The 18,428-nt window shown below is 40.8% G+C and overlaps 1 protein-coding gene across 2 annotated transcripts in view; it reads left to right on the top strand.

Moving 5' to 3' along the window:
- Positions 1-7,768: 7,768 nt before the first annotated feature.
- RP2 (RP2 activator of ARL3 GTPase) overlaps positions 7,769-18,428 on the top strand; it is a 35,043-nt gene continuing 24,383 nt past the window's right edge. For both annotated transcript variants that reach the window (XM_080910933.1, XM_080910932.1), the window contains exon 1: positions 7,769-7,985. In XM_080910933.1, coding sequence (XP_080767059.1) covers positions 7,884-7,985 — 102 coding nt within the window. In that variant the 5' untranslated portion in view covers positions 7,769-7,883. The remainder of the gene's footprint in view (positions 7,986-18,428) is intronic.

Genomic DNA, 18,428 nt, shown 5'->3' with positions numbered 1-18,428 from the left:
GCCTGATTATTGTTCCAGGCCACTGAGTCTTCTTCCCTTCTGATGTCTTGGGCAATGAATAATACTCACAATTGCCAGCTTCATCAGGGCATCCAAGAGATCCAAGATTTTCTGCTTGAATTTTATTTCTTTTCCCTCTGGTGTGAGCAGTTCTCTCTCTTGGAATATAGCCTTGTGGATATGGGCTGTGGCAAAGGCATACCTGCTATCCTGATAGATGTTAATTTTTTTTTTGCCATCCCCAAGTTCCAAGGCTTTGGTGAGAGCAATTAGCTCTGCATTCTGTGCCAACATGCTGGGGATAGAGGTTCAGCCCAGATGACATTTGTGCCATCCACCACAGCAGCACCCACTCATCTCTGACCTTCATGGAGAAAACTGCTCCTGTCTGTAAACCAGGTGGCCTCTGCTCCCAGTAGGGGTCATTCGGAGAGGTCTTTACTCCACCCATGGGCTTCTGCCAGTATTTCTTGACACTCGTTCTGTAGTGGCTGGAGGTTAGGATCAGGCAGCAAGGTGGCCAGATTGAACCTAACCAGTGGAGAATCTAGTCCATGTCAGCTGACCAGTCATCCCATTCTCTGGGTCTTTCCATTCAAAGGTGAAGTTTCCTTAACTTTGGGGTGCCAAGGGCAGGCAGAAGAAAGCATCTTTAAAATCTAATACCATGTACCAAATTCTGGAAGGTGGCAAAGAACTCAACAGAGTGTAGGGGGATATCAGTCACTCAACAGTTTACCTCTCATAAGGCCTGGACTGGGTGATAATCATTAGTTCCCAGCTTCTTAACTTGCAGGAACAGTGTGTTTCAGGCCAAATAGCACTTACATAATGCCCCAAGCTAGAGGAACCTGGAGATGTGTGGCTTAATTCCTTCTTGTGCCTCCCAAGACATAAGGTATTATCTGAGAGACACTGGGGTAGCCTGCGCCTTGAGTTATACTGAAAGACCAGGATAAATCCTGACCCCCTAACAGGTAAAGTAGAAGACCCCTAGAAGGTAGAGTAGAGGCAAAAATGTAGGCTACCTGGTTCAGTGACTCTGTTTCAGGAGCTGACTGACCATAAAACCATAAAAGTTAAAATAACACCTTATAAACATTCTTGAGAAACCGGGTGTTTCCCTTGTGATTCTTCACTGGTATTTTTGGCATTTTCCAATGATGTACTCCCTCCACCTTTGGTTGTGGTGTTTTCCTTTAAAACTCCCTTCTCACAGCCACTAAGGGTCAGATATGAGTTTTGACCCCAGTGCACTGGCTCAGCAATAAACCTCATGTAATTGCAACAAAGACAGTCTCTCGTGAATGGGATACCCGGCCCATCCCTAAATATACTGTTCTTCAGATAGTCCATGAATACATTTTGATGCCAGTGGCTCCATGGGCCCAATTTTTTTTCTTGGTAACAGGGCCATCAGCTTGGAGAAGGACTGAGAGTTGAGCCCCTGTGTCCACCAAGAATTGATCAGGTTTCCCCTCTACTCTCAAAGTTACCCTGGGTCCAGGAAGGGGGTGCAAACACCTTCCTCCCTAGTTGCTATTTCCCCCAGGGCTAACACCTTCACCATTTGGGGGCGCTCTTCTTAAGACCTGGGACTTCCTGCTCCTGGCTTCCATTTGTTAGGTCACTCTTAAGCCCTGTAGCCTTTCTCCTTGCAATATGTGCACTGGTCCCTTCAAAGGGTTTTCTGTCTCTCTTTGGTTGGAGTCTCTGCTTTCTCTAACTACTGTAGCCAAGATTCTCTGTAAATTCCTTTCCTGTCTTTTCATCTCCCTTTCTTTTTTTTTTCTTTCTCTTTCTTTGTTCCTTCTTCTCTGTCTCCCTGTTATGGTAGACTTTCTCAGAAACATGCACTAAATACCTCAAGAACTTATCCTGTAGTCCATCTAGCCTCTGAAGCTTTTCCTAATATGTTCACTAGCCTGGTCTATAAAAACCATAATCACAGTAGCTTTATGCTCCTCAATGCGGGGGTCATAGAGTATGTATTGAAGAAATGCCTCTATGAGCTGCTCTAGAAAGGCAGCTGGCAACTCATCTGATCCCTGTCTAATCTCACGTACCTTGGTCAAAGTTGTGGGCCTCTGGGTGGCTGCCTTGAGACCTACCAATAGAGCCTGTCAGTAGACCTTAAGGAGATCCTAACCTTTGGCTGAATTAAAGCCCAAGAAAGGTCTGGTTAAAGGGTATCCTGCAACAATGACTGCGGGGGGGGGGTTTCCGCAAGGGAGCCCCCATGTCCAAACGTACATATCTTTTCAGCCTCATTGAGGATCCTTTCTCTCTCCTCAGTGGTAAAGAGGACCACTGTTGTATGTTATCCCAGGTGGGCTGATGGGTAAACATGACAATTTCAAAGAGATTATTTAGCCCCTAGGGGTTATCTGAAAGGGGTGGTGGTGTTGGGCCTTCCAGGTGTACAAGTCAGCCAAAGAGAGAGGCCAATATTTCATGGCCTGATTGCCCTCCTCATCTGTGGGCCTATCGGCTTGGAGAGGGAGGGCCACTGTTGTATCAGGCACAATAGCCCTTTTGTTCCTAGTCCTCAAGGCCAGTCCCAGTTCTAAGACAGTTCCCTTTATTCGAGGGGGAGGGCTAGAGTGTCCTCTACTAGATCCTTTCAGGTAACAATGTAGGGTACTTAGTCTGGGTGTGCCCAAGGGTGTAGATTGTCTGGAAGCTGTTTGTATTTTAATGCTAATTCCACTTCCCCTAGAAGGGCTTCCTAGTTATGACATCATCTGAACCATCCCATTTTAATTAGTAAAATAAAGGAAAACCAGTGACTGGGCAGGGCAAGAAAGAGAGATGGGGCTGAGAGGTCTGAGGAGGTCAGAGGAATAGAGGGTGGAGGTTGTGGCAAGATGGAGGTTCCCAAGGAACAGCTAGACTCAGGTGATATTGATTGGTGTTAAATAGCTATGAACATTAAGAATTTTATAGGTCTAGTATCCTATATAGAAGGGCAGTTTGTATCTTTGTCTATTTGATGCAATCTTGTTGTGTAGAGGGTTTGTGGATTGAGAGTTGAATATATAAACCTGTATGAAAAGCTATCGGGCTGTAAAGTTGTATTTATGTGAGTTTTGGGGTAAAGGAACACCCGAGATGGAGGTGGAAGATAGGTGGTAGAAAACCACAGGGGAAGGGAGTTGCACGGACAAGTTGGGCTGTGGTGGCAGCTCAGACCAGGCGCCAGAGGTGCACATGGCTCTGTATCAGGGTTGGGCCTGAGGAGTGAGACCTCAGGGCCGATAAAGAGATAAACCAATCATTATTTTTTAATATTTACTGCAACACAAGAGATTCTGGCCTAAAGACTCTTTCCTCTACTGCTTTGATCACCTGCAAATCAAAGTTCCCTATGGGTGGCCACCCTACTGTGAAGGTGGTGGAGGTGCAGAGAGTAACTAAGCTGCCCTTCTTTACTACTACTGACAAGTTTTCTTCTCTTTCCCTAACTTTCCTCCAGTAGTTAAATCGGATGTTTAACGGGGTAAATTCAGCGTGTCCCATGTCCAAAAATAATGTCAGTCCAAGACCAAGTCCAAGAGCACAGAGAAAGACAATCAACATGCAAACAATTTGCCCCTGCCCCAGGTGCATTAACTAGGTAATCAGGCAACTTAGCCAGCTCCCATCAATATCAAGTCTATCAGGTTCCAAAAGGAGCACCCCTCTGGGGTGCCTAATGCAGACTCCCCACAGTCACAACATTAAGGCACATCTGCCCCCTGCAATTGACTGTACCATACCAGAGTTTTTCTAAGCTTTACATACACTCAAGAGCAAGCTGAAAGCAAGACAGACAACAGAAATACAAACAACCACAATACCTGACCTCAAGCTCAAGCTATTCTCCCAATCACTGTTCCTCTTGACCTCATAGGGAGTATGGATTCCCAGCCAATGCACCAAATGTAAGACTCGAAGTGAGTCTTAACTACTGGGAGACTCTCCAAGTGAGACAGGAGAATAGAGTTTGATGCAAAAGCAAGAGGTTGATTTTCCAGCGTGTCAGGGTTGACCCTCAACAGGCCCCTCGTAGTAAGTGACTAGATGGTGACCCAGAATAGCTATTACAAGCAGTATTTATACGTTTTAGGGGCACAGGTTACATCAGCAAGTTCAAATTTATTGGCTAAGCATATTGACCTTTATATCTATTGTCTAGCAAGCCTTGGTCAATACATTCTGAGAATTCTCTACTCAAGAATATTCCTGTGGGTAGAGAATGGAACTATGCCTAGCCTTGACCTGAGGAGAGTGGGTATAAGGCTGGCGAAAGCCCCTAGGGTCCTTCAACACCAACCCTTTTTGAGGAGCTCAGAAGATCATGTGTGGCTCCCAGACATTGAAACAAGAAGCTGTAACATTGAAATTGCCTTAGAGACCCCAAGATGCTTGAGATGCCAGAACCATGGGTTATCTGCTGATGAAATCTGCTAACAGGGAGTGGAACCAGCTCAGGAGAAAGAAGTTTGTTGTAGTCATCAAAGATGAAAAAGGAGTTGGAGATCTGAAGTCTATTTTGATGTTAGACATGGAGATGCAGAGTTTGGAGTTTACCCAGCTTGTTTCCTGTTTTGCTTTGGGAATTACAGTTAAGTGATTGGATGAATCTCAGAAGAGGTTTTGAACTTTGGACTTTTAACATTGTTGAGAGTGTTATAGACTATGGGGACTTTCAAAGTTGGACTAAATGTATTTTGCATTATGCTATGTTTAGGTATGGCCCCCATAGACTCATATGTTTGAATAAACCTATGGGGGCCGTGGAGTGGAATGTGATGGTTTGTATATGCTTGGCCCAGGGAGTAGCACTATTAGGAGAGTGGCCTTGTTGGAGTAGGTGTGTCACTGTGGATGTGGGCTTTAAGACCCTCATCCTAGCTGCCTGGAAGTGAGTATTTTGCTAGTGGCCATAAGATGAAGATATAGAACTCTCAGCTCCTCCTGCACCATGTCTGTGTGGATGCTGCCATGTTCCTGCCTTGATGATAATGAACTGAGCCTCTGAATCTGTAAGCCAGTCCCAATTAAATGTTGTCCTTATAAAAGTTGCCTTGGTCATGATATCTGTTCATGGTAGTAAAATCCTAACTAAGACAGGTGGGAAGTGTCTATCTAGACAGGAGTAATTGAACTTATACCTGTGCCTAGTACATGCTTTTGTAGGACTTGTTCACCACCTACTTTTATAATATGGAACTCATTCCTACCAATGTAGCAATTAGATCATGTGTGCACATCAATCTATAGACAATTAACTGGCAAAAAAATTGTCTGATTACCTCCCTTCTGAGTCTGAGTTAATATATAAGGAGCTCATTGTACATTTCTGTACTGGGACAGAAGAGCCAGGACTCAAGGTAGAATGTTAGTTGACAGCAATGTATATGCTGATTAGTAGTTTAATACAGAGCTGGCTTGCAAAGAAAGTCATGGGAATTCATGGTGGGAGGAACTGAAGACATTGAGAAGTCAGAGAGAGGGAGACAGAGACAGACAGACACAGTGACACAGAGACAGAGAGACATGGGCCTGGTGACAAAGACCTGTAATCCCAGCTACTTGGTATGCAGAGACAGGGGACTCCATTTAATGCCTGTCTGGGTTAATGGGCAACTTAGCCAGACCCTGTCTCAAATTTTAAAGTATTTTCTACAGGCACAGGGAGATGTTGGAGATTTATGTTGATGATAGAGCACTTACCTAGCATGTATAACATGTGTAAGGCTTGTAGCTCAATCCCTAGCACCTCTGAAGAAGAAAAAGTAGCAAGAGAGCAAAACAGATCACTAATCTTACCTTTGTTTATTATCTTTTCTAATCCTGAGTGTTCTTGGGTGGATGGGGCTACACGAAAAGGAAGAGACAGTGTCTAGAGTAGCCCAGGCTACTCTTGAACTCCCTCCTGCTTCTAACTCTCAATTGCTGAGAATATATTACCACACCCAGCTACAATTTGTATAATTTCAATTTAATATTAGTTTAATTTCATCTGGGATTAGACTGACAGTGAGATGAGAATTATCCAAGTGCCTTCAGTTTTATTTGAGGATTTCTAAGAAATAATACAGGTTGGTCAAGGTTTTGTTTCAGGTTTGAGATTCTCAAGAGCACATGTTTCAAAGAAATGGGTTTTTGAAATTCTTTCTCTAAAATTAGGTTTTTTAAGTTGTGTCTTGATAAAGAATATGATCCCCAAGTGATAGAGTCCCATAGGCATCAGAAGGCCAATGCAGATGCATCTCTACTTCTTTATATTGATGACAAATTTGAGAGTTACAAGATCAATATAGGAAAAAGCCCCAGATACCACAGGATCTGGATTTTTCTAGTTCTTGCTCAGCTCCTCTCGTTGTGGCCACAGATTCTTCCCTGGATCTCGGCTTCTTGTTGTCACTTTGCGGTGATCAAAGTTTTGCTATTCTATGAATATAAACTAGCAGCAAAGCTCTAATACAAAACCACCCTTACATATAACTTTGACCTGACTGAAGAAAAAGGGGGTAATGGATAGCTTTTATTAGTTAAGACCTGAAACCTAACTTTCCGGTCATTTATAATTCCTAAGCACTGTACCTTTCTTCCTGGTTGTGCAAAAAGGACAGGAAGTGAAAGGAGGAACAATCTTAATGCCCAAATTAAGTCAGAGGCTCTTTTAGAACCACATTAAATGCAATAAGTATGGTCAAGTAAAAAGATAAAGAAATTTAAAACCATAGGTCTGCATTTGATGTCTTATGATGTTTTCATACTGTATCTCACAGAAATCAATGTGTCTATCATGAAAGCTGTACATGGACATTGTACTCAAAGTCCACCCAAATAAAACAAATGTTAGTGATTGTGTATATTTTTATATCTTTATGCAAACTTTGTACCATTTGCTTTGAACAGATTTATATGGCAGGGTTTATATCCTCTATTAGACTTTGTACTGCCTGAGTTCCTACAGTTCCTTTGTGGTAAGTCCATATGCCTCTCTTACCTCTGCAGTTGGGTTACTGTCTTTTGGAAGAGATTGGAGAAGGTAATATGTGCTTCTGTCATTAGATGCGTAGGCTGAGAGATTCAATATTGGAGCAGTAAGTGGAAGCTTTTGGAAATCTCTCAAAGGAATGGAGAGATGGCTCAGTCTTTAAGATTACTTGTTCTTCTTGCAGAGGATCTGGGTTTGGTCCCTAGCACCTGCTTGGTGGCTTACAACCATCAGTAACTAGGAGATTTGAGCCCTCTCCTGACCTCCACAGACACCAGACAGGGACAATACGACCAGAGCTTGTAGGCTCCCTGGAAGGGTACTGAAAAGGAGGAGTGAAGGACACAAATTTGTTTTACAAAATCAACAAGAATTCTTTTTTCCTTGCATTTTATGTCATTCCCCTCCAGAGCTTAAAATTTGGAAACTTTAGAAATTTGAGTACCATGTGGGGAAAGGGTACTCAGCCCAAGCAAACAGCAGCCAGCTAGCCCAGCTTAGTTCACCAGAGGGGAGGAGCTGGGGGCGGGGTAGGACCGGCCTTGGGGCGGGACCCTCTGTGAGAGCACCTGAGCTGGCCAGCCCCGCCGCTAACATAGGATTGGCGAATGAGTACTTCGGCTTGAGCTCATAGGAGCAGAGCAACTTGCGAGGCTTTGATTGGCTCAGGGACTGCTGCCCGCTTATTGGTTGCCATGGTTGTCACGGCGACCGAGGGGGTGGGAGAAGAAGGGTGTTGGGCCTGGCGGGAGTGCTGAGGTTTGGAGGCTGCTGGGCTACTCTCCTGGGCGGTGTCTGGGGAGCTGTTGCACGAGTCGTCCTGGATTCCCGCCACCCTCTGAAAGGTGTCTGAGCGAGTGGGGTCCACTAGCAAGACCCTTAGGCCGGCACCATGGGCTGCTGCTTCACTAAGAGGCGGAAGAGTGAAAAGGAGTCGCGGGCTGAGGGAGAGGAGGAGCAGCCCAAGCTGTACAGCTGGGACCAGCGGGAGAAGGTGATGTTTTGGGGATCCCCTGCTTCGCGTCCTCCTTGGTTGCCCTTTGCAGCAGACCAGAGCAGAGCAGGTTGGCAGGTGGCCCACAACTGGCTTTCACTGGCGGGCACAAGCAGCTGAAGTCGCAAGACTTTGGGGGCGGGATGTGAAGGGCCCAAAGGAGGCATAGAGTTGGTGGTCAGCCTAACTAGACCCCCAGGGCCTCTATGTAGGCTGTGCACCCTGACTCCCGATCCCAAAAAGAACTCAGGGAGGGAAAGAGCTGGGAGGGTGATGAATCTCCAGTCAGCTCATTTCACCAGCAGTGGCCAAAGGGATTTGGACCAGTGGTCGAATTACACACACAAGACTGATTCTCATCTTTTCTGCGGCTTGTATTCCCAAGCTTTTAAATCTTTTGTCTGCCCTTCTCGTTGGGATTGCTCAGTTATTAAATGGACTGTTTCATGTCTTCCTTTATTCTCTTCAGAATTATGAAAATTGAGGCAGTCTTGGAATGTATTGTGTAAGGTTAAAGTGCCCAACACAAACCAGGAAGTAGTTTATTACTGCTGCTTTATATTAATGAAAACGCCCTTATTTTTATCATATATCTATAAAGATTTGAAAAAGTCTCCTAATCTTGCACAAAATGCACTTACTTAGGCATACATTTCACAATGGTTCCTCTTTCTACATAGTTCTTCATTTCTGCTTAGTATACTTGATTAGTAAAAACACTTAATAGACATCAATTATTTGGTTTCTTAAACGAAATAAGAGAAGTTGTTTTTTTTAAATGGGTGTCATGAACAGTTAACTATTGCTTAGTGCAACACCTTTGACCAAAAATGCTTTGTAAGTAAGTCTTGTATTAATGTTTTTGATATAACAAATCATCCTGCATCATTTCAAATCCCCAGCAGAACTTAGGCATTCTTATGAATGATATTCTCAAAATGTTGGCTTTTAACAAATGGAAGATGCTGATGGAATTCTCAGGCTCAGCTTTTTGCCCTTGACTCTGAAACCCTTCTTAGGCCATGTGGCCTTTTGTTCTTCTTATATAGCAGTATTTTGTCATGTAGGAAAGTGGTGTATTTTCTGTTTTATAAGAAGATTGTACCCATCAAAGTTATTTGGTGGGTGGATTTTGAAATATTCATTTTCAACAACCTTGGGATTTCTAACAGTTCTGTTTAAGTATTTTCTCCCCAGTGCTGGAGATTGAACCATGCTCAGTGGCAAGCATTCTACCATTGAGTGGCATCCCTAGCTAAACAATGCTCTTTAAACTTGAACTTCCTGCTGCAGAGATAGTTTTTGTTTTCTTTTAAAGTCTCAGGCTAAAAGTAAAAGTGTACTTTTTTTTTTCCAGTAGTCTTAGCTGGCTGTGGTCTGCTGTTTCATAATAATTGTCTTTCTGCTAACTTCTACTTACAAAGTTCTGGTTAACTGGGATCTTCTGGTCTTATTATGTTATTTTTTTCAACAGGATCTTTTTTGTTATATTTTTGAGACAAGGTCTCATGTAACTTTGCCTAGCCCTGAATATCTGGCTGATCCCCCTGCCTCCATCTCCTGATTGCTGGAATTGTAAGCATGCATCACCAACTTATGCTAGACAGTGTTTTGATGTGTACTTCTGGCTAGCTTGTTACACATTATGTAGCTCAGGCTGGCCTTGGATTTCTGGCAACTCACCTGCCTGAGCCTACTGAGTTCTGAGATTATGGGCTTGTACTGCCACACCCTGATGGTTGGGATCTTTCATATGAATGTGTTCTGTGATTCCTTTTTCTTGTGCTCTTTATCTAAGTAAAAGTACCAAAAAATAGTATAGTAGATACTAACATCTAAATGTTCCCTCCCCTACCATATGGACTACATTAAACTTTCTGGTATAAATAGGAACATTACAATTTTTTCATTTATATTTTTTACATGTTTTTATCCAATAAAGAGGCCATCCCTGAAACCATATAATACAAACAGCAAAAACAGACTCAATAGGTTATATTTATATATTTATGCATACTTACACATACATAGATATATATATATATAAATAATAAAGGAACCCTTTTTGAAAGCATTACTAGGTAATATAGTTGTAGAGATATAAGAGCTGTTATTGGAAATATAAAATAAGCTCATGCTTCTATATATATTATATAAGTAACTAGATATATAATTATATTCTCTATAATACATAGTGTGTATAATATACCACAATATAATATTGTTATATATTACACATATATATTATATGTATAATTATATGTATTATATAGATATAAAAGTTAAAACCTCTTTTGTGGTGCTGGGACTAGAACACAGAATGTTAGGCAGGCACGCTTCCACTGATCTAAAACCCCTAGCCCTCCAGCGGTACTTTTACTGAGCCTGGTCTTGCTATCTCTTGAAACTTTTAGGTTTTCACTACAAGGAATTGAATGTAAATACACAGCCTACAGAAATAACTGAGATACACTGTATCTGTAGCAAAAGATGTAGTTTGTCTCAGGTTTTCATAATATTATGGAGTCTAAGTCTGTGTGGTTTAAAGTTAGCACAAACAATTGGTCAACCTGTAAGAGTTTTTAAAAAATGAGTGGCGTTTAAAGTTTCCTTAGGTTAAATAATCAGAGTTGACGGGTATCCCATGGGGTTTGGGTTTTGTGTTGGGTAATTGGGTCAGCCTTAAGGGACTGAAGCAAGGAGAAATTGTCTCAATTAGAAAGAATGTTTGAGGACTAAGTGGTGTCATGGCAACTTACATACTACAGTCAACAGTAGAAGGAATTCATTTTCCATTGCTGCTGACTTTGAAAAAGAGAAAAAAAAAAACTTACTATACTGACATGAGAAATATTTTGGATTCCAAGATCTCTGTTTAAGTCATTTGTAAAGAAATGCCTTTTCTTATTATCTGTATGCTGTATTTGATAGTTAAGCAACTTATTATATATATTCAAACACCAAGGAAGAGCCAAAATTATTATTCTTGTCCTCCAAGACCTGACTTGTCCTTTGGAGTGAAAATGGGAACTACTGAGGCAAAATGAGATGAGGATGAGTGGCACAGAAGGGGAGTTTTCAGTTCCCACTTATTCATGTTAATACTCCTCAGTGATAGAAAGAATAATAGTTCTTATGGCTGGACAAGGTGGTGCTTGCCGATAACGCTAGCAACTTGGAAGACTTGGTGCTTCTGAGTTCAGGACCAGCCTCCTGGGTTTCAGGCTGCCCTATGTGAGTTCGGTGATTGTGAGACTGAGATCTTCACTCCTTAAAAAGAAAAAGAAAGAGTAAGTTTTCCAAATGATGGCCTAAGTATGAAAATTGTGATTTGAGTATGAAGAACATACTTGTATCGGCTACATTTGTCTCATGGTTATTCAAAATAGTACTTATTAAAGCCAGAGCCTCAGATCAGAAATTCAATTGTCTGTTGTTCAACTTTGGGTAAACCAGCCAATCTGTGCATTTCAAGCTTCTTAGCTGTAAAGTTGGCTAGTCCTAAAAAATTCTGTACAATTTAGCAAGGCAACGGTCTGTCCTAAAGAAGAGACATTAAATAGTCATTGTCATCTCCAGAGACATTTCGAGAACAATTTATAGGAGAATATAATCCAAGAGTTGATCATCAATAGAAGGGATGACTTTGTGGGGAACCAATGTCTATTTGAATGGGTGGCCTGCTAGAAAGAAGTATCTGCCGTGGATAGAAAGCTAGATGCTATTTTCATCATCTAAGTATGTGAGATAAATTAGTTGTCGATTGACATGAACTAAATCATCCCAGAGTTTAATACCTTAAAACACTGGCAAATATTGTTTTTGTTTAGGACTCTGCCCTTTGTATACAGTTAGGTAGAGTTGACTCTATGTGGCATCAACTGTGGCAACTTGATCAGGGGTTCCAGGATCACCTTCAGAATGGCTTAACCACAAAGGTGATTGTCAGGTTAATACAGGTATTCAGTTGGGAAGCTCAACTGGGGCTGAAGGCAAGTACTCTCCATGTGTATTCGGGGCTTCAGGGTCCAGGGCCCAATGACTTCATTGAGTCTAATTGATGTTACATCTTTTCCCCCAAATAAGTATTTCTAATCTCAATATTTTATTACAAATATATTTTAAGTTTATTTTATAATTAGGTATATATGTGTATATATATTTTACAAATGTGTGTGGGGGGTTGTACACATCAGAGCAATGCCTATAGAGAGCAGAAACAGGCATCAGATTGTCTGGAACTGGAGTTTCATGCAGTTAGGAGCCATCTAATATGAGTGCTGAGACTTCAGATCCTCTGCAAGAACAGGATGTACTCTTGACTGAGCCATTTCTCTAACTCTTCATCAAGGCTCTTATGTTAAAATACTTTAGACCAAACCAATCTATGCTTATAATTTTAGACATTTTAAGAACTAGTAGCTTTTATAAAATTATTCTAAACTTGAAATTAGTTATTAATTTTTTGCTTTGAAGAACTTTTAGGAATTTCTGAGAAGATAAAGTAACATATATCCTATGTTTCTCCTTTGAATAGTAATTGACAATCCAAATAATTTTATACTGTAATGTGAGCTATAGAATCTTTTGCTACAGGATTAATTCATCCTTAAAAGCCAGTAAAAATGGATGTCTAGGGGGAAACTAAGAATAGTAGATTACGTTGAATTCCTCAGTATTGGAAGCTGTTATGGAATGGGTATTAGTCAAAAATTGTTGAAGGCCTAAGTCCCCCGTGGTTATATTTGGAGTTAGGGTCACTAAAGAAAGAAATAAGCTTACATAAGATTTATAAGTGTAGAGTTCTAATCCTACAGGATTGATGACTTCAGAAGATTTCATCAGAAAGTAAGCACAGTCATGTCCCTCAACCCCTCCTAGAAGAAAGTGCTGGTGAAGATAGAGATGAAGGGTTTTTTTCCATTGGAGCCAGCTAGGCCAGGCTGTCATAACAAATGCCACATTCTGGATGGCTTAAACAGCAAGTTTATTTCTCAAAGTTCTAGAGTCCAAGATTCAGAAGATCAGGATGCTAGCACATTCATTGTCTAGTGGGGCCTGTCCTCGTGGCTGTAGATGGCTGAATTTTTGCTGTGTTCTTTTAGGACTTTTTCTCTATGTTTTCTCTGGCTCCAGAACTCTCTTTTCCCCCCACATTTTACAAGGTTGGTAATCCCATTATAAAGGCCTCTAATTATTTCCCAAAGGCTCCACCTCCAAATACGATATTAAAGGCTAGAGCTTCAAAATAGAAATTTGGGGAGACCAGCTAGAGATACAGCTCAGTGGTAGAGCACTTGCCTAGCATACATGAGACCCAGGGTTCAATCCCCAGTAGCATTAAAAATGAGGGTGACGTGAATATTAAGTCCCCAGCACACTCAAGCCTATTAAAATAGCAGCTCAGTGATTTAGCAAACAGATTTTACTTGGAACAAGAAGTCTTAACTCCTACTAATGATGTGGTGTTGTTGTTTGAATGTGGGACCACACATACCTGGCTCCTTTTGCCCATTCAGCTTTTTAGAAATCAGTCAACTCCTGGTGGTCTTTTCCCTTCACCTATTCACCTTTGCTCTCACTACCTCCACTGCGATTAATGTGTCAGTGCCAAGATGATAAGCAAAATATGATCAGAGAATACTGTTTTCCTCCCTAAAATTTAATGCAGAACAGACTTAAGCCACCCCTTCATGTTCTTTCTCACTTTAAGGCCTAGAACTAGAACAGGCTCTCATTAGCCCACACTATAACTATAATCCCATGTCCTGGTACTGGCATTTTACAGAGGAGGGCCACCTCAGCCTCCCTTTACTTGGGATATTGGAGAAAAGAGAATACATAAAGGAAAGAAAGACCTACAGCAGTTATTATAAGTAGTGCCTCTGCCCGCTATAGTTCTTTTCTTTTCCTAACCAGAAGTTGGCCATGAAGAGTGACCTAAATGAATGTCCCTGAGTGCTATTTTGTTCCCATTTTTTTTCAGTGTTGGGAATTGAACTCTGACCTTTCATACACTAGACCAGTGCTCTTACTGGGCTAGATCCTAAGCTTTATTCTTTTGTTCTTGATCAGCATCAGAATCCCAGTTCATTGGAGATGGAGTGGAGAATGGAATATGGAGAAGTTTCAAGTTCTGTTCAAGACTGTGTGATTGGGTTGGAGAGATGGCACCACATTAAGAGTACTAGGTGTTCTTCTGAGGACCTGAGTTTGATTCCCAGCACCCATATGGTGACTCACAACCATCCATAACTCTAGTTCCAAGGAGATCTGATACACTCTTCAAGCCTCCACAGGCACATATATGCAGTCAAAACACCCATACACATAACAAAAAAGGTATTTGCTAATCAGATTTAGTTACTATTCACATAATACCTATATTATTGTCTGGGTTATATTCTGGGGTAACCAAGATTCGTTGATTAAAATGGTTATATAGTTGTTTATCTTCTGTTTTTAGTGGTTTATTGATTTTGTAAATTTTATGTGTACGAAAGTGCACAATGTGCATGCAAGTACCCACAGAAGAAGGTATCAGAAGCCCTGGAACTAGAGTTACAGGTATTTGGAGGTGTCTGATGTGGGTGCTGGGAACTAAGCCCAGGTTGTTTGAAGAGCAGCAGGTGCTCCTGACTACTAAGCCATCTCTCCGCACCTGATAGTCTGCGTTGAACCTGTTTATAATCATTTCCTCATTTTCATTCATTGTACCGTATTGTCTTGTATCTTAATCACTCTTGACTGGCTTGTCTATTAAAACTTGTTTTGACTTTGATGTTCTTTATTATATTTAATGTTTAAATTATTAATTTCTTCTGTGATTTTAACTTTTCTTGTGGATTGTTTTAGCATTTAATTGCAAATATAGTTAACATTCCATGGCATGTTTGTAAATTATCTTTTATTTTAAAATTTCCAAGCCTTTTTTTTTTTCGGGGTTGCCTCAAAACATGAGATTATTCTTCATAAGCCTTCTAAGCACTAAGATTATAGGTGTGTGCCACTGTACCTAGCTACATGCATTCCTGGTACCCAAGGAGGGTGATGGATCCCCTGGAACTGGAGTTACAGGACAGCAGTGAGTTGGCAGGTGGATGCTGGGAATCAAACCTGGGTCCTCCGAAGGAGCAACAAGCACCCCAACTACTGAACCATCTCTCCAATCCCCCAATTTTATTTATAGTTTTCTTTTCAGTGTGTGTTTATGGACAAGGTAATTTTACTCTTGTTAGATATGTAGTGCAAGCTTACTTGTTGTGGGTGGGTTCAGGTTTTCTTCATTTGTAGTTTTATCTGGGTTTTTTTTGTACATACATATGAATGTGCAGGAACATGTGTGTGGGGGCACACATGCACATGTATGTACTTTTGGAAGCCAGAGAACATCCTCAGGTGTCATTCCTTAGGCATCACACACACACACACACACACACACACACACACACACACACACTGTCTTTTGAGGCAAGCAAGTACCCTGGGATTCTCCACATATACTAGGCAGTGGGCCAGTGAGCTACAAGGCTCTGCCTGTAATTGATTCTGCAGTACTATTGTGGTGACGTGTATATTCCACCACATCCAACTTTTTATATAACTGCAACTCAGGTCCCTAAGTTAGATCTTTTTTTTTTGTCTCCTGAGGCTCTTTTGATTTGATTTTGTTTGTTTGAGGTAGGGTCTTGCTATTTAATGCAGGTTGTATCTGAGCTGGAGATTTTCCTGCAACAGCCTGTTTATTTGATATGCATGTGCATTACCAACTAAACCATCTCCCCAATCCTGTATTTTTAGATTTTAATTTGGGTTTTTGTTTGTTTGTTTTGTTTTTACCTGTAAGTAATTGAGAGAAGTAGTGTTAGAAAACATTCCTTGGATTTTATTTGATATTTTAGTTTTCTTGATTTGGAGGTGTTAGGAATACAACCAAGGGCTTTGTGGATGTTAGGCAAGCACTGTACAATTGAGCAATACCACAGTCTCTTAGATATGTTTGCCTTTTGTTTGTTGGTTGGTCTCATTGTACAGCCTTAGCTGGCCTCAAAATGACAATCTTCCTGCTTTATTTAGCCTACCTGTTGATTTAATTTTCTCAACACTTCTCAAATGATCCCATCCTTCCCGTCCCGTCTAACTACTTCAGTCCATTCTGTCTAAGCCTCTCAGATTCACACTCCATATTTCCATATTCCTTTTAAGCTATTTTAGTTTTATTTTTGTGTATATGCACCTGTGTGAGTGCAGGTGCCTGCAGGAGAGACCAGTAGAACCCCTGCAGCTAGAGTTGCAGATGCTTGGTTGTGAGCCATCTAATGTAGGTGCTAGAAAAAACTCAAATCTGAAAGAGCAAGTGTTCTTAACCAATGAGCCATCTCTCCAACCCCCATATTTTTATTAATCTTCTGAAATGTAAATTTAGCATATTTAAATTGTTCTGTGGCTTCTGTTCATAGATAGCTTCCAAACTTTATACCAGGACCCCTGCCTAATTGTGTAGTTTCACTCTAGTATCTTTGGAAATACCAGGTCTCTTTCCATTTTCTTCCTGACGACTGGAAAATTTTGCCTTGGTCAATGTGTTACCTTTGTCTTGTACTGTCTTTCTTTCCCAATCCTTCCAGTAAACTCCAACTTTTTCATTCTAACTTTGTACACTAAGTCTTGGGTTGTCCTCTATGTTTCCCTTTTCTGGATTTCTAAAATATTCTCAGCACCTCTTACCACGTGGTCCTGTTGTTTAAATGGTTTCTTTAGGTATATGTTACTTCCCTTTTGGAGCCTAAAATAGTGTCTGGTTCATTTTGGGTCCATTCAAGTGTTAATAGACTAACTAAAGATCCAGAAAGGTAGAGTGACCTTTTTCAAGATCATGTTGCTCATAGGTGACAAAAACCGAGGCTAGAAAAAAAGACCTCTCGTTGCCTTATGCTATAGACCAGTGCTAAGCTAATTCTAGGACATTGTGTAAAGCAAGATAAATATAATATTGTGTATGATGGAAGTCACTTTAAGCTACTTTATTAATGATGAACATGCTTATATGTTACTTTGTAAATAGACAAAGTACTGTATCTGTAGAAACCTGTTTTTAGTACATAGTTTTGCATGTAAATATTTATATTCATAAATGGTTAAGATAGTTTCAGTAGATTTATAATACATTTTCAGCTGTTTTTAAACTGCCAGACTTGACTTTTGAGCTCTCTCTCTCTCTCTCTCTCAATCTCTCTCTCTCTCTCTCTCTCTCTCTCTCTCTCTCTCTCTCCCTCTCTCCCTCTCTCCCTCTCTCCCTCTCTCCTCTCTCTCCTCTCTCTCTCTCTCTCTCCCTCTCTCCTCTCTCTCTCTCTCTCTCTCTCTCTCTCTCTCTCTCTCTCTCTCTCTCTCTCTCCCTCTCTCCCTCTCTCCCTCTCTCCCTCTCTCCCTCTCTCCCTCTCTCTCTCTCTCTCTCTCTCTCTCTCTCTCTCTCTCTCTCTCCCCTCTCTCTCTCTCTCTCTCTCACTCTCTCCTCTCTCTCTCTCTCTCTCTCTCTCTCTCTCTCTGTGTGTGTGTGTGTGTGTGTGTGTTGATAATCAGACTCAGAGCCTCAAGCATGCTAAACACACTCCATCACTAGTTTTCTGACTATATTTTGATAGATAGCACAGTTATAATAAAAAAGTGACATACTCTAGATATTATTATTTAAAAGCTTATATGGGGCAAAGTTTATAATACTTAACAGGATAGCACAATTTGAAAAATTACACTGGATGAATAGCTCATTCAATGTCTGATTAAAATGTAAATACCAACATATCAAGGCTTATGTGTCTTTAGATTCTTCCATTGTCTGTGGTGTATGAAAATCTCAGGACTTAGAAACTTAGACCCAAATATCATTTTGTTGTAGGGTAAAGAAATATATTCAATTTAAGATTTTTAAAAGAAATATAAATTTTAAAATTGAAGCAAAGGAAAAGCAAATCATCAGAAAGCTGAAATAGCATGTGTCTATATTTTTAGCAGTTAATTTTCAGTTACAGGGATGGATCCAAGACCATGTACATTCTAAACCTACATTTTAATACCGAGTTATATCCTAGCCTGAATTAGTATGTCCTGATTAGGATAGATGCAGAGGATATAGGCTTTAATTTCCTAGCAGTGTTTTTTTGGAGTTGTATTTGAAACAGACTCTTTCTGTAGCCCTGACTGGATTTGAGTGCCTGCTGTGTAATCTTCCTGCCTCAGCTCGCCAAGTGCAGGGATTGCAGGTACATACCCCATGTTTGGCTTACATATCTACTTCCATTAAAATATTTGTTTTTTAAAAATTTATTCTTTACCTTGCGCTCCATATTAATTTTGTGGTTATACTGATTCCAAATAGGCCAAAGACTATTGATAGTAGCTGTGACCATATACCACCTGGGTTAACTCACAGGAAGACCCAAGTCA

The sequence above is a fragment of the Micromys minutus genome (assembly GCF_963924665.1).
Source record: "Micromys minutus genome assembly, chromosome: X".
Lineage (NCBI taxonomy): Eukaryota > Metazoa > Chordata > Mammalia > Rodentia > Muridae > Micromys > Micromys minutus.
This window is presented reverse-complemented; position numbering and strand designations above follow the sequence as displayed.